A 22,255-nucleotide genomic window follows, 5' to 3' on the forward strand; every position below is an offset into this window, starting at 1 on the left:
ATAAAACACAGAAGACAATACAGAAAGAATTATAATAAACTTAACAACAACAACCACCTAGCTCTTTAGCTATAGCCAAAAGGCACAGAAGAACAAAGAGCAGTTGTTTATCAAAGTGTCTCAAATACAGCAGCCCAAGTTCCCTGGAATGCAACTTCAAATTATACTTCAGGAACAATATTAGAATAAATCCTACTTTTCCTAGAAGTCAGTAACAAGGCTGACAGAAGTTTATCACAGAAAAACAGTCACCACTCTCCTCCTTCCCCTCAAAATAAAAAAAGCCCAATCAACAGAAGGAAACACTGTACACAGCAAAGCTGGAAATGAACCAAGACTATCTGTGATATGGAAAATTCTGCTCTCCCAAAAAATTCAATTGGAAAGGATTTGAAAAGTCATAGGGGAGTCGGGTTCAGTTATTTTAAGGGTGAAAACTATTGGTTAGAAAAGATTTCCATATGAAATTTTCCTGTCATATACATTATAATCTATGCATCAGGAAATTTTGATCCTATGAACCAGAAAACACAGAGGCAAAAGCATTTTGGAAAAGAAGTTTCAAGCATTACATTAGGTAATTCTAAACAGAACACATTCAGCTTTTTCTGCAAAACTATGTTGAATTCATCATACTGCTGTCAAAAATTCAGCATTTTGAGAATTTTTCTCTTTTGATAGAATAACATTCCTAAAACAGTTTAAGCCCAATTATAATGGGGCATGGACTTCACACTCTTACAAGATTATTCTGGCTGCTAAAGAAAGGAAGCAGAAGCCAACATATGCTACACCTTCAACATACAATTTTATATTGGATATTAAGTATGGAGGGTTTTTCTTCTGAGGTTTTTATGGGGTAATGCCTATTGCAACTGAAGTATGGGAGGTCTCAGGAATCAGCCACCCAGCCCCAAAGTTTCATGTTTCCTCATTACATTCACCTTACAAGAAAATTTTGCTTGGCTTTTCCAGCTCCTTTTGGAGGTGTTCAAAGCATACTAACATTTGCTTTTTCACTCTCCAGCTTTCTTTAGTGTGGCTAAAGCAGAAAAAAAAAAAGTAAGATATGGTCTGCACTTGCAGGTGAAACCTATTTTTGTCTTTGCTTCCTTTTTGTTATAAAGGACAGAATGTAAAAGTGCCCTGAGCTTAACTTGCTTAACTTTATACATAGTGTTTTTGTTTTGCTGCCCTGGGCAACAACTGGTAAATAATACTAAAAGTTTTGCTTTTCTAAAGCTGCTTTTGCTGAACAGACACTTGCTAAAGATCAGCTTATAGTTTTTGGGAAACAAGCATAATTTCTGTATTGAAATCAAACTTTCAAGAGGAAAGAAAATTTTAAAAATTTAACAAAATTTCAAAATGGTCAAATATTTCACATGGAATGAAAGGGAAATGTTTCAGTGTAAATGTTTTCCACAGCAAACCACTCCCTTTAAAAAAAAATAATTAAAAATACACCCTATTCACAAATGTTATGGTTGGTTTTGGGGTTGACCTGTATTTTGAAAGCCAAGGAGTAGTCTGAAAAACCAAACAAAACATTTGAGTTGGTCTAAATATTTAATTCAATCGAAAATGAAACAAACCCCTTTATTTTGAGAACAACCCAGCATATAAATTTCAGTTCTATACAAAGCAGATTTGCCAGTCTTTCCAAGAGATGACTGAATTTAAAAAACCCAACAAAGCAAAACAACACTTCCAAAAGACACGCCCATCTAACTCAACTAATTGATTAGTTGTCTGCCATTAACATCATATAGTTTCATTTTTCTTGTAACACTGACACCAGGAGGGCAAAAATATTAGTGACCAAGGGATGAAGATTAGTTAAGAAAACTTTCCTGGGGCAGGCTGAGGGTCATTAACAAAGGCTGTATTGAAAGGACTAAGCTTATTCACTCCTGGGACTGTGTCCAGGCTCCAAGCTTTATCTCACACCAAGGTGAGACCTCCATATGATGACAACTGCTCTCTCTACTGTCTTTGTTTTGCCCCTAGAAGGACCCTGAGTACAAAGCCCAGGTCTCCACCTGGATGACTGGGCACCCAGTCCTCAGGGCATTCAAAGACCAAACCCAGCACCAAGAAGATGTAGTCTGAGCACCTGAATGTGATACTGCTCCTTGCCAGCTGGTGGGAAACTAAAAACATTGCTAAAGCTTGGTTCATGAGTGGCAGCTGCCCTGAAAAGATTCAAAGAGCTTACTAGTAGTCCTGCAGGAATTAAAACAGTTACCAATTAATAAAGCAGAAAGTCTTAACAGCACCTCATCAGAGCGACAAAAACCAAAGGTCTTTAGCAAAGCTCACAGTGATCTGAAAAGCTCTGGAAAACAGTCACGTTGCATAAAATGAATCTTTCTCATTATGTAGAAACATCTGTTTACAGTAATACTTGTAGATAAAGAAATAGTTAATATTAGTCTCCTTTGAACTCTCAACACTTCAAAATCCACAAGATACAGGATAATTGCTAAAGACAACAAATGAAAGTCAAGACTCAGAATCTTTCTTTAGATAGCTCCTCTGCTTTGTGATGCTACATTTTGTCCAAGATTTCCTAAACAGAAGCATTATTCGGAATTCAACACCATGCACGCCAGTGAACCATCATGCAAATAAAGGAATAAAAAGCAAAGATATTTTGCCACTGCTATTATTCATCCAGAAGCAATAGTTCTACATACTTGAGGATACAAGAACAATGTTTCCCAACAGAATACAACTTTCATTTGAGCTCCCTGGTTGCCACCATAAAATAAGCTAGCAATATAGTAGCAATTATACAATATGTTCATAGTATATTTTCTATCATCTGCAACAGGCACGAAATGTAATTTTGTACTGGTATTATGTGCAGAAAATTTTCATTCTAAGCTAGAATGAAATAACAGCTAATTCCATAAAACTATTTACATTTTAACTTAGTTTGCTGAACCAGCAAAAGTTGTTTGCAATGCAAAGTACTATTTTTGCCCCAAAAGTCTCTCACATTATATTGGGTTCACAAATCACCAGGTAGCACTATCAGTTATATACATTTTATATATTTTTATGGACACTAAAATCCCATTTAAAGAAAAAAAAAAAATCAATTTCAAGTCTTGCAATTTAGCCAAAGCTATCCCAGGACACGCCAGAACCTTCATGGTTCAGGCTCATTTAACTTTTGTGTCTCCTCAGAACACTGTTCACCAATGGCAGCTACCCCAGCTTCATACACTGAGCAAAAACACATTGTTAAACATAAATTAGCTCTGGGGAGGAAAGAAAGAGCTCTCTCATAACTGCAAAAGCAATTCCCTAAAATACAGCACTGAACATGATATAGCAAGTTTGAAAAAACCATACTGCTAAATTGATGACACAAAGAAAGTGCTGTATATCAGCTGTAGAAAATCCCTTTGCATAAACAACTTTACAGTAGACATTTGTTCTCTACTCAAACACCACTTCACTGTATTTCACAATACTTTTTCTTTACTAGCTGTCTTACAGGAGTCTGCCACATAATGTGACTTGACAAGGCTGTCCACGTAAAAAAATGATACAACTACTTACTAAAAGTTCAAATTTACAGAAAAAACACTGAAGTTAAAAAAGCAAAAACCTCAACAATCTGCTTTCAACTTCAGATTGTCTTGTTAAAGTGATTTTGTGAATTATTAAAGTTGATGTCAGTCGTAACTTCAAAACTGCTATGGAGGAAGTCAGGAGACACAAATGCGAAGTATGGAACCAAACTCAAGGTCAGTACACCTTAAGGCTTGGTCCAATACGTTATGGAAGCAGGCAGTGTCCATGAGAAACCTGCAATACAGCTTTCATAAAACACAAGTTTCAAAAACCTTCAGAAGTCACCTTGGAGACAAAAATCAGAGCATGTCAGGCACCACTCTGCAGCTGCTACCACACAGATACTGCATTATTTCATACCATATTATTAGCAGTCCAACACTTGTCCACTGACTACTTAAAATGGCTTGCAGCCAAGTAATGCAGCATATACTACAGCCTGGGAACAGTTCCTCAGCAGAATCACAGAATCAGAAAGGTTGGAAAAGATCCCATCGTCATCAACCATCAGCCCAGCACTACCACGAGCACTAGGGAGGAAGTGCTGCCCAGAGGCTGCAGGCCAGAAGGGACTGAGGGAAAACATCAGTGTGCCTGATCCCAACACCAAAGCCTGTCCTAGCGACGCACTGCTGCTAGAAATACTGTTTCCAGATATCAACTGCAACCTTACTGAAATACAATCACCTGAAAAAAGCACTTCAGAAAGGGCTTTTGTGCTGGGATTTAAGGACCTATAACAAAATGTCCTTAAATATAGCTCTTCTCAAACATTTTCAGAGTGTTCCACAACTGAAACATCCCACCTTTGGGGCCTATCAAGCTGTGTACCGTAACAGTGTACATACAGAAAACACCACAAACTACCTCAGTTTGTCTTCTTTCACATGACTTGACCATGCAGTGACACAGAATTACCACATGCTCTTTTGCTGCTGTTCTTCTAAGGTATCTCAGTTCTCCCAAGAAGAATACCAACGTGGAAAAACATTTCCTCACACATCTGTACCTCTCTGTATTTTTCACAAGAGCCTCAGCAACGCATCATCTGAGTGAACTGAAGTGATTGTTGAGGAGACTGTGGATCAATAACTCAATGAGAACTTTAATAATGACTTTGAATAGCTTAAGTCTTTCACTGGATTGAAGTTTCTGCAGCCCACCTGCAGCAAGCTGGCAGTAACAAATTCTCCATACACTGCAAACTGAGGTACTCCAAGTTTTATGTCTAAGTATGTGAAAGGTAGAGGCAAAGCCTGTCATTTTACAGCTCACTACTTGCTTCTTCCCTTATATCCTCTAACAAAAGGTACTAGCGTAAGGCCAAGTAAGAACAGAACTCCCTGGAGATGCCTGCTGTGAGACACATCATACCATTTCTTCAACAAGTTTCACAACAATAGCTCAAGGACAAGGTTTTCCATTAGAAATCAAGTTATTTTGAAAGAGTCAATATTTTTAATAAAGGTCATGGTACAACAGATGAATTGAATTATTCAATTTTCAATCCAAATGTAAAAACTTGAAGTTCAAAATACTTTCTGAAATTTCACATTTATTTTCTGAAAAGACAAATAAAACTCAAGTTTTCTTTCTTGTTCTGTCAAGCAAGTACATCTTTATGGTAATGTAATATGGACTTTATTGCATGCAAACACAACAGGACAGACAAGCCTGTATTTATCTTCTGTCCATAAATGCAATAAATCTAAATATAACTTAAATAGTTAACCTAAATAAAGACCATAATCCTGACTGTATTACCTATCTCTTCTCTTCATCATATTCCCTTGCTGAATTGTTCAAAGTTTCTATACAACATTGCAACAGCTCTATAGAACTACCAGAATAATGCTATTCTTATGCTACTCATTACAAAAGTACTTCAGAGTCACACCTGGATGAAAGGAAAAGAATATAGTTGTCTTTTTCTGCCTATATGGCTTGTTATCACCAGGCATTTACTTCTGTTTGGTAATCGCTGCATAAAAATAACCACAACCACCAAATTGCAGCATTCCTCCTGCACAGCAACTACTTACTGATTTCAAAATCATCTACCTTGTACTACTGAAAACTTCTAGCTTTCTGAAATGCTTCCTCAACTGCGTCTTCACCAAAATAATGTGTATTTTTACAACTTGTATTTCAGTTACTGACCACTCACTGTTACACCATAATATGTGTACAGGTTTTGGAAATTTATCCCACTAGAACAAGCGATGTGAGATGTGGCAGGATTCCTGCCTATGGTAACAGACAACCCAGTGCACAGCAACAGCAGCATTAACTGTACAAACCTAAGCAACAGGAGAAATTCTGTGGCAAATTCATGTAAGCTTCATGGAAGAGAGGAGCTGGGCTTTTAACAGAAGTAAAAGGAAGAAGGCATTCACAGTCTTGACAGAACTTTCCGTGTGGATAACACATAAATTATAATTCATGAATATGAACTGTGATTAGGAAAGGATTCTTCTTGCATAATACTCAATAGCCAGAAGTTCATCACTGACTGAGGTTCATTAGGGATCCCTAAATAAGGAAAAACCTTTTGAATCATGGGAGACCTGCTTCTGCCAGAACAGTTGCAACACTGAGCCAGAAGTGAAACCCAACACATCTACTGTTTGTACATGATGTGGCATCACATGTATTGATTGCTCTACTGGTGATTCAAAGTATTTGATACCAAGATGGGAAGGAGATGTTACATCTGAATTTCCTTAGTATTTTCTTTTAATACACAGTTAATCCTTCAACATGACACACAAACACAAAAATCCCACCTGTGCCTTCACACAGATTGCATCAGAAATGAATAATGGCATTATTTGGAAATCTATACTTTTGAAACATAGGCAAAATTTAGATTAAAAGAACAAATACCAAGGTACACTAAAGATATGATAACTACCAGAGGTACAAGAGTTTACAGCAGAGAATGACACAGATCTTGTACTGCAGAAACAACTCTTGATGTTTGAGTGGATCCACAGAACATTACAAATGCCCTAGTGAACTTGGAAGTTGATAAGCTTTCTATGGTTCTCAGAAGCATCCCAGAACTCCCCCAGGAAATCCAGTAGCAGAAAAAACAATCTAACCTTAAACAGGGTTTTAAGAATCCTACGGAGGTTTGTGAAATTTGTGGCTGAATGAAAAAAAAAACCGCTACTGTCTTCCTCTTAAAGAAATTAGAGGCAGAGGATGGAATATTCCCTTCTCCATCATCACAAAAAAAATCCTTGCATGGAACTTCAACTGAGTAAGCCTAAAATCAAAATGAAATGTTACTTATGGTAGGACTACATTTTATAAACAGTGGTGCACTAGCTCCTGAAAACACAGCTTCCTACCAAAGGCACCAGCAGACACCATCACTACCATTAAAAACATCAATGCTGTAACTGAGCTGCATTGTATCACAACCCCTACGTGTGAAAATATGACCTGGTACACTTTAGAGGCTGATTTTTATCATAGAAATAAAACTCCTTACCTTGAAAAGACTGTTTGGCTCTGTCCACGAGTTCATCAATTGGATAACTCGCTAGATCTCCTCTGGCATGCTTAGTTTTGCAGTAGGTACATGCGTTGAGACACCTGTTTAGAAAACAAAAATACTCAATTTCTAGAAAAAAAAAAGTCTTTCTGTGCACAGCTGTATTTATTAAATGCATCTCAAAAATTAGCTTCTCTTCCTATGACTAGGGAAGGGTAATATTCTGGTTTAAAATGAAGTAGTTTGAAAAGCATTTTGTCTTCCCATCTTCTTTAAACTACCTTTCACATTAATATAAAAGGTTGAAAAAGCTATCAGTGGAAACCACACAAAGTCCAAGAGGGACAACTTACATATTTTTAGAAAGCTATATGAGGGTTAATAATTGCTCATTACTCAAGATGAATCTCCAGGCTTCAAATCCTGTTATTACATAAAAAATTCTACCTGAACAAGGAAATAAAGAAAAAAAAGTCCTAAAAGGCTAAAAGTAGATGTTAAAAATAGTGTTTATTCTTGAAAGCACATCTGAGTTAGTTTTTCCTCCTTTCATTTGGCTTGTATGAATAAAACAAATAACATAATGAAGAGAGAATCACCAATCAGAAAGACAGTTTGGCACAAAAGATTGGTGAGCTAATGGAAAACTCCCATAAGAAACTGAAGGAATAATGTGAATGCTTTTAATTTACCTGCCAATGTAGTAAAGGCAGACTAATTCAAAGTAAAAGGATGGAAAGATCAAACCAAAACCTGCCATTCGTTGTATATTTTTCTTGGATCAGCCTTTGGATCCTTGTAGTGCTATGAAAGTATTAAGCAGAATGTTAAAAGGAGTTTGCTGCATGTTTTCCCCCTTCTTCTCTTTTCAAAGCTGGTATTACCCTACAGCTTTTTACAGGTTAAAGCACTTAATCCCCTAAAAACCCCACAAAATAAACAAAAAAACGTTTAAAATAGTTCTCTTGTTCATGGCTACAGAACATCTTAAATTCTGTCAATTTTTACAATTAAAAAAAAAAGCCACCTCTTGAATATAATAAAGCACTTAGATGGCAGAAGAGGCTAACACCAACTACAGCAGTGTTACTAGAAAAGTTCCAAAACCAGTGTGAAAAGGCAAAGACAGGACCAGGTGGGGCCCAGTGGAGTCTCCAGCTACAAGACTGTTCACTGCTTTCTGCCAGAGGACACCTGGACAGTTTGTGATTCTCTCTGCTAGACTGGAAGGTGTAAATTGTGCCCAATCTTATTTATGCGTAATACTTTTCCTGCCTATCAGATGCAAACATCAGATTTTACAATCCGTTTTAGATCAGAAAACTAAGCTAATTGCTCAGTTTTAAGCTAATTGCTTAACTGCAACAATGAGACTGTTCTATTAAAAACTAATGCATCTATATATGAAATGTATACAAAACAAGCTGTCAGTCAGTAACATATATAATCACCTATTAAAATTAAGGAGTAAAAAAGAAGACCTAAATCTGAACTTCTTACAACCTGCTCCAAATAAGTGATTCATTCCCACCCAAAGACAATTTATTCATCAGATGTGAAACAATTTTTATGTATCTCACCTTTCTTCTGCAAATCAAAACCCTTTCATTGTGCAAGATCTAAAGCATGTTTAAAAGAGTAGCATTTGAAATCAAGAGAGTGGAAGGAGATACTTGATTTATATTTTGTCTGTGTAACATATTTAGCAAACTAAAGCAAATTTTCTGCAAGGTCACTGACCAGCTAAAGTATGCCACATGCCTTCCCCCCCACAGCCCATGGGATACTCCTCTCTTTGCCTCCCATCCATGACTCTCTCAAAGTTCTTCCATTTTTCCAGGGTTGCAAACCATGTCTTTCTCTTTTTTCCTTCTTTTTACTGTTTTGTTTTTTTTTTTTCCCTCCTTCTGTTTGTTTTTAAAGCACAACTCTCCATTCAACCCAACACTTCATTCCTAGGCAGGCTCCCATCCAGCCATCCCACTGGCGCACTCCTTCCCCCCTGTGTCATGCACGAAGCTAAAGCAGCTCTCTTCCACACAGCTACACAAAACCAGTGTGACGGTTTGGTGATGCATCCTGCCATGTCCTAAAGAGCAAGACTAAGCCTTCCTTTGGTCACCTGCCATGGTGTGGTGGGGGGACTAACAGACAGATGCTCTCCCATGCCATGGGACCAGGGACAGGGAGAAGGGGACCAAGGGAGCGCTCACGGGTCTGGTAATGTGGGGATATCACATACCAACTACTGTCATGGGCAAAACAAACCCAATGTGAGGAAAACTAACTGCCTGCCAGCCAAAATAAAACATCAATCCCAAATTCAGGTACTGGGGAACAAAGACACCAACATTTAACCAAGGCCTTTCCTCCCCTTTTTCCCAGGCTTCGCTTTACGCCTTCATTCCGGAGTCGTCTTTGCACATCCCACCCCAAGGCACCCAGAACCAGCTGGAACCAGCTGTGACCAGCACACGACATAAAAGGGGCTGTGAAGTGCTAAAAGAAAAGGCTGGGATGGCAAAACAGAGCAGGCAAACTGCTGTGCCATTGCCAGAGCCCCTCTCAGGGGGCACGGCCAGAGCCCACGCTGCAGTGACAGGCCAGCTCGTGAGGTCACTACCACAGTACGTCCCATTTTGCTCTGCAGCAAGTTTATTCCATTTTGCTTATACTTCCAGGACACCTAAAATCAGTTTCATAGTGGACGCATTTGCTCTTTTACAACCAACACAAAAATGGGTGGCTTCCATTGATGATATTTCTATTAAGCCCTGTTTTCTCTGAAGAAAATAACACTACCAGCTATTTCGTCAATCTTCTCAGGACATCAAGAAAAGATTTAACTTGCAACAATCCTGTCTCCTGACCCCAAGGTTACTTCAACACCAGCCCTTTTACTCACAAAAGAGAATTTTGTCAGCCAACAGTAACAAAGGGATGCACTGAGAATCCATTTCTTGGGATGAAGTTAATTTATTACACTCAAATTTAATGTCGAATTTGGGAAGAACAAAAAAAGAGCCCACAACACAAAACTTTATCATTTTCTTCAATTTGCAAAGTCTGACTTAGTAAAAATTTGGTATAAAAGTGAGTTTTAATGAAAAGTTTATTATCAATCTTTTCTCATATTGAGCCGTAATGTTTCCTGAAAACCATGCTCTTGGTAGATCTTCTTGAAGATGTGTCAACTCATCATAAGACTGGTAAAAATTATCATTTTTGTAAGTTATTTAAAGCAACCTTCTGCATTTATTGCTGTGTAATAGATCTAGAGCAATAATCTAAAAGGGTATTGGTGTACAGTAAAAAAACTTCTTTATACTAGTTTCATAGAATTTTTCTATTTCCTTATCATAAAAATCCATGTTTTGTGTGTTTATAAAAAATAGTGCTAACTCTTCCTCTCTTCTTAAAATTTATGCATAAACCATACATATTTCTCACTATGTATTTTGCTCTGTATTTGGGTAGCAGTATTTGAAAAGCTCTACAGCAAGAGCACTGAACACTAAGAGCACTAAGTACTAAGCAACGGTACTAAATACTGAAACTACTAATCTCTAAAATCTGAGGATGAACTTCATACCTTCAATCAATGCTCCTTTTCTACAAGGCCTAGTTTCTACTAGACTAGTTTCCTCTCCATTATCAGAGTTGCTTTCTGGGCAAATATTCTTTACACTAAATCCTAGGCTACCTGAAAAAATGCAGTAACTGCAATTTTTCCTCTGGTACTGCAATGAACTTGGTCACAAAGAGAGAATGGACATGTGCAGCAAGAAACACAAAGAAAGAAGAGCAAGTTATTCTCTAAATTACTCAGAGGATTGTGTGGGATTGATTTTAAGAGCTTTATTATGATGGTCTTTAAGTACAACTTTAGGAGGCTTGTGATTTATTTTGGGGCAGGAGCTGAAAGTTGGTATCTGGAGGCAGACTTTTTTTCAATTTTTGCTGCATCAATGGACTTATTCTTACTATAATATAAAAATACTGTGGAATACCTAAACAACAGAGGTTTGGTGGGTGTTTTGGTACTTAAAGAGGTTATATAACAAAATCAAAACAGGACAGACTTTGGTGTAACATAGAAAATGACCAATTCTAGAAAGCAAACCAAAAAAAAAAAAAAAAAAAAAAAAAAAAAAAAAAAAAAAAAAAAAAAAAAAAAAAAAAAAAAAAGTAAAAATTTAAGTCCCATTTTGTACCACATTTATGAATTCCAAATAGGGGAAAAAATCTTCAAGGCTACAGCTGACCAACCAAATGATGCAGATTTCAAATTCTTGTTAAAACACAGAACTAACAGCTTTTCACAGATTTGAGAGTTATGTATTCTTGAAAATAGGAATTTAAACCAAACCCTAGGTATAATAACACATCTGTAGTGTTTTTCTTCCCCTAGTAAGCCAGCCTCTACTCCAAGTTTCCAGCATAAAAAATTATTCACACGTCCACGCTGCCACAGACTCAGACCACAGCCAGGAAAAAGGCTGATGGGAACTCTGAGAATCTCAGCGTTGCTCTCTTACTAAGTGGCATTCACCTACAAACGGATCACCTAAAACCAGCCCAGCAGATCAAGCTCTCCTCAAAAACTTGCCTTTATCATACCCAAAGCTCAAATACATGGGACTAAAAAGCCAACTTGCTAGTAGTTGCAAAAAAGCATCTCCTTTGTGTTAAATTGGAAGCTTTCTTCAAGTGTTTAAAGCTGGTTTGTAAATGTTAGTTTGTTTTAATACAAGTCAAAGCTTTTCTGACCCCAAAAAAAAGATGTTTATAAAAATAATTATTAATGATCACTATGTTTGTAATTACCAATATGTTTTGGGTGATATTTCTAATGATTCCAGAACAAAAAACACTCAGTTCTGGTTTTCCAACATACTACACTGATTAAGGTACTTTGAATTATTAACCTTTTGCTTTGAATTATTAACGTTTAATCAGCTATGTGTCCAATACACAGAACTATTTCACAGCCAGGTAAAATATTATCCATAGATAAATTACTACCATGTGGCTAAAAAAAATCCAATTTTTTGAACATTTTAGTAAACTGAATGTCATCAACATTTTGATCAAGTGCCTGAAATTCTGTTGTAGACCCAGGGAACAGTGGTCTTTACATTGCTTAGCTAGTGTGTGCTCATGTTGTGCATTAGGTTAAGCAGACTCTTCATTTTCAAAATTCCTCTTAAAATACATTCCTAACACAAAAGGCTGCCCCTTGCAGATGGAACAAATTATGAGTAAGAACACTTATGACACAGCAGACAAATAAAGACTTCCCTTCAGTGGGACTAATCAGTGGGTTTCAGCAGCAGATGAGGATGAGAGTACAGACATGAGGAGCAAAATCCTGGTTCCTCTTAGAGGATTTGTGCCACTAAGTTTGATGAAGACAGGATTCCACCAACAGATATGAAAAAATATAAACCAACTTTGATTCAAGGACCAGAAAACCACTCAATTACAGACTGTGATGCACCATTAGTGTGCTAGTCACCCACGTTTGACGTGACTGACCAAGGCCAGGCATCTGTCAGCAAGATGAGACAGCTGGATAGCTGCAGCAGTGTCATAGGAGAGAAATCCCTGCTGCTCTGCAGGTGGCTGATTCTGGGGAAGGAGGATGGGATTGCCCCTTTAATTTTGTGAATAATCCAGTAAACTCTTGCTTGGTATCAAGTTAATGAGCTTTTTTTTAAAAGTTTTTTTTAAAAAAAAAACCAAACAAAAACAAATTCAAGATTTTATGAAGTTTACCCTATTAAAAAAGAAAATAAAATCAAGTTCTGCCAGGAGTGCAGTGTCCCTAACATCACACTGGTATAAATATAGAAAGATTGCTCATCACAGTCACCCGCAGCATCCCTCTGCACCTACCAGCAGACTTCCTTAGAAGGCCTCAATAATTCCAGCCCAAGAATATTTTCTATTAGCAAACTGTGGTTTTCCTGAAAGGGGAGCAGGATTTATTTGCTTCAAAATATAGTTTACAGAAGAGATTCAGGATTTTATAAGACTCTTTTAAAGTTTTTATCAAATGCAATTTTGATAAAAATGCTCTGTAAAGAAAAACTCCCTTTGCAGGCTTGACTGAGCAAAAGAAATACCAGAAATACATAATCCCAGCAGATGAAAAGGAGATGGGCAGTAGTCACAACTAAGTAGGAGCTACTAGAATTCTACAAATATTTTTCTCCTTAGGATATAAAGTTTTGTAAACCTAACAACATCATTTATACTATATTTATAGTTTAATATTTGTAGAGTTAAATTATAGAGTTATCTTTCTTAGTATTTCACCTCTATAAATGCTACTTTGTATTTCCAAAATGTCTAAATTCCATCAAACTTAACAGCAGTGGAGCGGGTGAAAAATAAAGTTGTTTATAGGGAAAAAAAAATCATGCTTAATATGCCTGACTTGTTAGCAGAAAACTGCTCTTTTGATTGAAGTTTGCACTCTTTACAATAAAGCTCTTCAACCCACTGTGACAGGGAAGATAATTTCTTGTTACAATTTGAGGCATGGGAGGTTGTTTTCTATTCAAAAAGATGCAAAAGGATTTTAAATATTTTTGAAACTGCCTCTCATCAGGGCTAATTAGTCTAAGCAGCAAAACACGTTATCACAGAGTTTCCAATATCCCAGATTGTTCAGAGCTTGGACAGCAGCCACAGGGGATACGCTGCACATGAGGTATGTGATGCTACAGCATTTTCTATATGATAAAAACAGGATTTCTCTGAAATGATCTTTGTAGACAGATATTTTAGAAATGGCTCTGAAAGTACAATGCCAGGTTAAAAAGAAAAAGCCTCTCAAAAAATTTCTAGCAGAAAACAGTATGACCTGTCAAGCAACACTGCAGTGTATGCAGCTGCACACACCTTTTTCTCAAAGCAGGACAACTATGGGATGCTAGTTTTTTAATTCTACAACCCATTCCCTGCTCAGCCAAATGGGAACAAAGTGCATTATAATGTTGTTCTTCCGAAGACCTTCAAAGCCAGTGTTTCATTTGGTAATGTCTCACTAGTTACTAATCAAAAGGAATTTGGAGAGAAGGCAGCTCACTTTGATAAGCTATAATACGATTTAATTTTGTACTTTAAATATTTGCATTTTGTGAAACTGAATTCCTACAGTCAAGTGCAGGTGAAGCAAAGGTCACAGCTATGTAGTTATATCATCAGACATAAAACTTGCTCACTTTAAGGCCAATGATTTAACATCAGCAAGATCAAGTGCAGCAGTGGCACTTTTTAGTGTTTGTCTGAAGAACTTGATTAACTTTTCTGCCTACAAGGTTCTGCAGTTGTTCATGTTTATTCATTCAGGCATTTTATTTTAAATGGCTATCACAAGGTAAAATGCTCCATTGCTAAGCTGCATAGACCTGTGTTCCCCACCCTGACCCAAAATTGCTAGATGCTTACTGGAAACTACAATGGTTTTTCTCTCTGCAGTTTAAACTAGAGCTCTATGATTCACAGAGACATAAATTATTTAGAAGCATTTCCAAATAGCTGCTTGGCTACGCAGACCACAACTTTGGGGGCAGATCATGACAGTCATTAATATCAAGAATGTGACTCAGATGAAATAGCACAGGTAGATAAATTAGGTTCCATGCTTGCACAGAGCAGAAAATGCCATGGCATTGTAGCTACAAGTAATCAATTCTTTCAACACTTCATAAAAAAGCATCAATATTTGGATGATGATGACTCCTGGTCTCAGTCAAATAGCAGTAATGAAGGTGGTGGAAATAAAGAGTTATGACAGAAAAACTTCAGACAGAAAAGATACGTTCTTAGAAGTCTCCTCACAGCTAATCCCAGTGGCAGAATACCCCAACATCACTATTTCAGCACGCATAAGCAACTAGTGTTCTCAAATTCTTCCTAATGAACAGCAGTGATTGGAAAATGACCTCCGAGCAAAGGATTCTCAGAGACTTGCTTTAATTTATAAAGTTCCAGCAAGCTGTGACTTGACAAATGTCTCAGTATTTAAAGCATCAAATAGTATAATTTTATTATAAACCACTACTGGGGCAGATGACTTAACCATAGCTTATACAGAATGTGCTGTAAAACCCAACCGGGTTAGTAATGAACAATTTCATAAGCTTTAAAACATTCTGTTTTCAAAGTTTTTTAACAAAATACCCAGGGTTGAATTAAAACTGTGATTTCTGTGTAGTGGAAGGGGAGACAACGAGCATATCCAAAGTTCTGTTTCAGGAATGAAGCATCTCAGGAGATCCTCACGAGTGGAAGGAGGAGGGTAAGGTGAGTCAAGTGTCATTCCACAAGCCATCCCCTGCATTTACCATGGATCTTCACAACATTAGCAACCCACACAGAAAAACATGGTCGAAAAGTGGACCACTGCCTGTGATAAGAGCTATTGTTTCTACTTCCTGAATGGCTTCTGGGACAGACCCTTTTAGAGTGGTGAAATCTCACAGGAAACATTAGGCTGCAGTTAATTCTGTAACATACAGCAGGTAGCACAGAGATTCTTGGGATAAAAGGTATTGTTTTTGCACTGGTCAAAACATCCTGGGGGAGGAAAAAAGAAGTTGCATTTCAGCAGCACTGAAACTATCAGGCTTAATTTAGAATTTATCTGAGATTTTCATCAGACCAGTTTCCAAAAATGTACTTGTAAAATGTCTGTGGGAAAGTGGATCTGAATTGTCTGGGTAAAATAATGGAAATAAGTGCATAATAAAAACAAACTCACCATTTACAATCTAGAAAGAATTACTTCCCAATGACTGGGTCTACACAAAGCTTTCTGCCCCAAAGCATCCTACTGGCTGTGACAGCAGCAGAAATGTTAGAAGCTCCAACGTGGACAAGGATCTAAGCACTACCTGCAATTAATGCTGTTGTTGCTCTTAAATGTCACCTCTGTCTTGTGATATTGGTTAGCCTTGCTAAAAACAAAAAGTGTATGTGCAGCAGTAAAGAAACATGTTTCAAGTTCATACTCTGTTAGGTATTACTTTGTCAACTTCCAATGATAGAAGACCACACATTTCAACATAATTGCCCAATCCTAAATCTGAGATTTTCCAAACAATTTAATGGACTGATTTACACAGTTATTCTTATAAGAATCCAATGACTGATTTCTTTTAAAAACAGAAATTTAAACCAAGGGCCTTATGTTTGTCTTTAAGGTTCTCCAAAGGGATTTTCAAAAGCAAATTAATCCCCTTGACACAGATCTAGAGCCGAGTCAGATTATCTCCATGGACCTACCTTCTTGAGTGCCTAGCCCTTAAACAAAATGTCAGTGAAGGTACTTCTGAATAATTAGGGAAACTAATCTGAATAATTAGGGAAGCTGCCGTTTATAAATGTGTTTCATTATTTCATACTGTTATTGTTTAAATATATTTTGCAGAATTTAAAAGCATAGTGACAGTACAGAAAAACAGGAAATGGCAGCCTTTTGTTACTGAACTTATGATCCTCAACTTCTCTATCTGCTTTACTTCTCTCTAATTCTTCCCTTCTAATAATTCCTCAGCTCTTTTCTTCTATTTTACCTTTTTTCCCCCTGCTATTTTCTTAACTTTTTCCTGTTATCTTCCATTCAGTGACCATCATGCTTGTAACTCTCCCGTGGTGTCCTCAAGTCCCAGTGACTGGAATGGTCTGACTTTCTTCCAAGCTAGCTGGCTGGTGTTTATATGCTTTGATTTCCTCTTTAACCACTCAAGTCTGTGGTGAGTCTGAAGCTTTTCCAGTTCAGCTGCTGCCAGCTCTGACAGAAACCATAACTTGCTGGGTTTGGGATTTTTATTTTTATTCTATTTTTTTTTAAAGCATAACAACAGACAACCAGTTTTTAATCTGGTTAGATTAACTGGATTACCTTCTTTTTGTCACCTCCATCACAACTCAGACAGTTATGATCAGTCATTTAAAAGAAAGTCAGAAAGACCATGACTAAAAGCACTTCATGCACAAATCGGGGCATTAAAAACAGGCCACAGAGTCCCTTGGGGATTCAGGATCTAAACAGCCTTCTAGACATTACAGGCTGGAAAATACACAAGAGGCAGCTCTAGTCATCAAAAGCAAGAGGCTAACAATAAAAAGGAATGGGCAGACAAAACAAGAAGTAGCTCAGCAATTCCGTTGTTTACAAGCCTTGGTCAACACTTAAATGGAATTTTTCTTCATCTTTCCACAGGCACATGTGGCTACAACATTATCTCTGAAATGGCTGACTTAAAATTGTTTTTCAACTTGAACGAAGTTCTTAAAAAGACCCAACTTTCTGGATGATGGGGGTTTGGCACTGGTTAGACCCAGGTTGTTGAACAGAGCCAACAAGCCAAGGCAGAAAGGGACGTTACCATTTCATTCAGTAAGCACCACTTAAAAACTTCCCTGCAGAAATGCTTTCACAAATAAGGTTGATGACATCATACAACAAGATGTCTCCTTGCTTTTACAAACAAAGGCTAAAATGCCATTTTCCTTGTGAGGCTGAACTGTCTGAAGATGACCTGACCTGTCCTTGCTTTCTACACAGAGGTGACTGACCCTGTGGGAAGGGGAAGGCTGGGGATTTTAGGCAGGCTTTTGTCCACAGCCTCCCGCAGAATCCTTAAAGTCAAACTGCTGTGATACAGATAATAAATGGACAACAAGGTGGGATAAAAACTGGCTGAATGCTGGGTTCTGATCAACAGTACAGAGTCTGCACAGTGGCTGGTTAGCACTGGTGTTCCTCAGGGCCTGATGCTGGGGCCACTACTATTTCCTGACTTTATTAATGCCACAGGAGAAGGGATGTCATGCATCTGCAGCAGAGCCCAAGCTGGAGGTGGGGGCAGCAGTTTACATGCTAGACAGCAGGGTTGATAATCTGAAGGCTATCAACAGCCTGCAGAACCAGGCTAACAGGAACCTCCTGAAGTTCAATGAAAGCAAATAAGAAGTGTATCTGGGATAGAGTAACCCCTGGCAAAAGTGCAGGTGAGGAGGGAATGGACTGGCTAAAAAGCAGCTTTATAAGGCCTTTGGGGTCCAGGCAGACAACAAATTGAACGTGAGTCAGCAGTATGCCCTTTATAGTTAAGGTCAAATGCACTGGAGTGTGCTCTCAGGAACAAAACCAACAGACTGATGCTATTATTGCCCTCTGTTTGGCACTTGTGAGGCTGCATCTGCAGTGTTGTGTCCAGTGCTGAGCTCCCTGGAACAAGGCAGACATTGACACCAAGTAACAGACAGGAAGGACAACAAGATGATTAGGGGGCTCAGGCCCATGGCACAGAAGGAGAAGCTAGATTCACATTGTTCTGATGAGATTTTATTGCTATCTACAAACAGCTGATGGGAGTATACAGTCAAGACACGGCCAGGCTGGTCTTGGAAGTTCAATGTCATAAGATTAGAAGCAATGGACACAAGTGGCCAGACAAGAAATTGCAATTAGATTGAAGAATGTGTTTTACCATGACAGTGGTCAAGTACAGTTGTGGTGCAGCCTGTTCCAGGTGTCACCCTTTGAGACACTGGTAACTGACAAGAACACTACTCCTTTCCATTTTTGATCAAATCTATTTAAAGTGTGACAGTAATGTCATACATGCTGCCCTTAAGTACACCGCAGCACTTTGAGGGCTAATGTTAACAGACAAACAAGTAGGAGAGATTTTTTGGAGCAGATAGCCAGTAATCAGTCATTAACAGAATATTCTCAAGCATGCTACTGGAGCTCCAGCCAGCCAAGGGTTCGCAGACAGAAAAAAACCAAGCTAGAACTCTAGTTTTACAGATGACAAGCGAGATAATTTGTTCTGTGAAGATCAGGTTTCCACTTTCATCATGTTCCTCCACAGAATGAAGGAATAGAGTGAATGGGCACTATATCCACCCACTGGACATTTAGAAAGTGGGCCTATGGGCACTCTTCCATGCCCACAGAATTGTGAACTACCACTTAAAATTGTGCTTTGTTTCCTGCCATCCTTCACCTTTATGCAACATTAATCAACATGTCTTTAAGCTTTATATAGAGTCATACAGACAGCAGTTGTGCAGAGCCCAGAACTTAGTCCTCTGAGTGAATATTTATTACTTTTCCATATTCCTTGGAATTGTTCAAATCAACCCAAATTGTAAACAAGTCTTACCTAAAAAAGGTGAAATTTGCCAGTTTTGTTACAAGTTCTATCTGGCCACATTTACACTTCTGAATGCACTTACCTTGAATTCACTTAGGAATCCTAAACTCTCTGCTGCAAATACACCTGCATCACATGTAAAAGAAATTGATGGGGGGAAAAAACCTTGAAGGTACTGTGTAAAAAACAACGTCATGTCCCTCAATGATTAGATGTGCTGTAAGCTCTTTTGTGTGCTCTTGTCTAAGGCAGTTTATATAATCTATAGAATCCAGGTTTGTAGTCTCACTAGAATCAATGGAGGTAGGTCCCTCTTCATCCTTTGCTCTTCAGAAGATCATTACTTCTCTTGGAAAATAAAGGAAAATTCAGCTGATCAAGACTAACAAAATCCCTGTATTTATTCAGTATTTATGATATTAGTTTCCCAAATCCATTTCAAAAAGGACAGTGACTTTCACCCACATACTGACTGCATAAGAAAATAATTCAGCATATAATGGTCAACAATATTAATAAAATAGTCAACACAGACTTAACATAAACCCCACATACTCCTAAGGAAGGAAGAGTAGGAGGAAGACAGCAGATACTACAGTTTTAACTAGAGGTAGGTATAGTAATATTACATTTATGAGACATAGTTAGCAGTAAAGGCTATTTAAAAGACTACACATCAATCAGGTACCTATTGCTTTGCCAAGAACACCTTCCCATAAAAGCTGTGTAAGCATTATGTATTAAATTAATTTTTTTAAAATTGTAAGAAAGAATAAGACCTGGTATTCTTTATTTATATTATTTATTTATATAAACCAGACCAGCCTATGCAGCTGAATATCCTAAAAGCAAAATGGCTTTGTAATAAACACAAACAACCAGGAAATCTGAAATATAGCTAAGGAAACAAAACCAGTTAGGGCTGAAAACCTTATTCCTAGTATTTTAATAGTTGTGAGATGGAGCAAGTCTTATTCTCTCATAAAGATGCATTTTTCCTTATAGAAATACACAGCAAACACACAGTTCTACTTTGGCTGGTCGTGTTTCAGCTCTGTTTTCATACAATGTACCAGAGAGCACTGCAGCCGAGGCACCACTGCACAGCAAGAATATCCTTATTTTTGTAGAATTTGAAATTCAGTTGGCAGGTTGAGGCCATTTTCCCAACCACAAACATTTTAAGAACTTTTTTTGGAACTTTTTCAAACAAAAGTTTTCAGCCATGAGTCCTAAAAAAAATCCTACTTAAAATGTGCTTATTTTACCTGCATTAATTGTATACTCATATGCTTCTCTCATCCATCCATTCTGCCCCCCAATAGATGGCATTTTTGATATTTAAGACAGTTTAGATACATGCTGTGTTAAAATTAACACACATTAACTGTATTTAGAGAAAAATAGGACAAGAACATACTCAAATTCACAGCTATCATGTTCAGAAAAGTAGAATGAAAATACTATAGTAAAAGACAATCCTTCAGACTGCCCTTTTGCCATCACAGAAACATAGCATCTAAAAAACATACTCCACAGCAAGGACCACCACTTCACACCTACTTCCATTTTGCAAAATATCTTTGTAGCATCTCAGAAACTTTCTGTTCTTTTTAGCTGATTATGATTTTATTAAGAGATTGGGCTTCACTCCCATATTTAACTGTAGCACTACAAACTGCCTCCTCATTGCACCTCCACTCAAAGAAGCAATAGCTGTAAAGTACATAAGCTGCCAGAATGAACTGGTAATAGAGCAATAGGACCTAGTTTAATGTTTAAAATTCCCATTATAGTCTCTGGAATAGGTTCAGCCGCTGTCTGAATCACAAAGAATGCACCTGTCAAGTATTATCTGGTTATAAAGTGTTTGCACTAGTCAGCTCTCAGTGCAGATGCAAGGAATGCACATCTAGTGCATCTGTAGAACCTTTATATGAGAACAGAACCTACACACACACAGAGGAACCAAACAACACTTAGTATGAGTTCTGTATTACTTTGGCACTTTCACACGCACATTGCTAAATTTAGAGTGCGTGGCCTGTTTCCACAAAAATCTGCTAGTTTAGGATCTGAACATATCCAAGAAACACCTGACAGGAGCTGCAGACACAGCAAGACTGTCTTGCAAACCTATTTCCCTACACTGTCTGGAAACCCTATTCCCCTACAAAGAGCAGCTGCAAGCCAATAAGCACATGAGCTCACACCTCAAGTTACAGCAAAATGGATAAACCCAGTGGAGACATCACTACGAACTCTTCAGTGGGAATTCAGAGGTTACTTAAATGCTCATAGTGTGCTTGGTGAGCATGCCACTGTATTATTGTGAATTACAGAATTGTGAGTTAATTCTTTAAACTATACATCTGAATTTTCCTGAAGGTTTTGATACCTATTTAGGTTTAACCTGGGATAACATTTTTACTCTATCACTTAAAACTTTCATTTAGACTATTCCTCATTTAACAGCAAAATTAAAAAAAAAAAAAAATCTCTGAAGTTATCACATCTTACTTTACTAATTAAACTACCTATAACTTTACACTCCTAAACCAAAAGACAAACATTTCAAAATGTATTTCACTAGCTATATGTAATCACTATACTCTTTTACCCATGCCTGCTATTGAGAAAAGTAACTGATGTACAGTTTTGAAAAGGGAAATTAAAACAATAAAACAAGCAACAAATTCAATCAAAATCCCTAACTTGCGAGGGAAAAAAACCTACACCAATAGTAAAAGGAGCTCTTCTTTAAGCTCCTTAACGAACAATCTAAAACAAACTGTTGGAAACACAGGAATGTGAATGACTAAACAAACCCTTTGGTAAACATTCCCCAGCTGCAGCTCTCAGCCTAATACCAAGCTAAAATGTGGAGACTCCATCTACCTTCTACATAATGATTAAAACTTCAGAGGCAAAGCAAAATTATACAAGATATATGCCTCACAAACATCTCCACTGAAAAGAAAAA

At 37.6% G+C, this 22,255-nt stretch overlaps 1 protein-coding gene across 1 annotated transcript in view; it reads right to left on the reverse strand.

The window, feature by feature from the left end:
- CDKAL1 (CDK5 regulatory subunit associated protein 1-like 1) overlaps positions 1-22,255 on the reverse strand; it is a gene marked incomplete at its 3' end in the record, with an annotated part of 265,833 nt that overhangs the window by 192,056 nt on the left and 51,522 nt on the right. Inside the window, exon 5 of the mRNA XM_008944761.1 lies at positions 7,088-7,191. Coding sequence (XP_008943009.1) covers positions 7,088-7,191 — 104 coding nt within the window. The remainder of the gene's footprint in view (positions 1-7,087; positions 7,192-22,255) is intronic.

This window comes from Merops nubicus, unplaced genomic scaffold (genome assembly GCF_000691845.1).
Source record: "Merops nubicus isolate BGI_N331 unplaced genomic scaffold, ASM69184v1 scaffold4387, whole genome shotgun sequence".
Classification (NCBI taxonomy): Eukaryota; Metazoa; Chordata; class Aves; order Coraciiformes; family Meropidae; genus Merops; species Merops nubicus.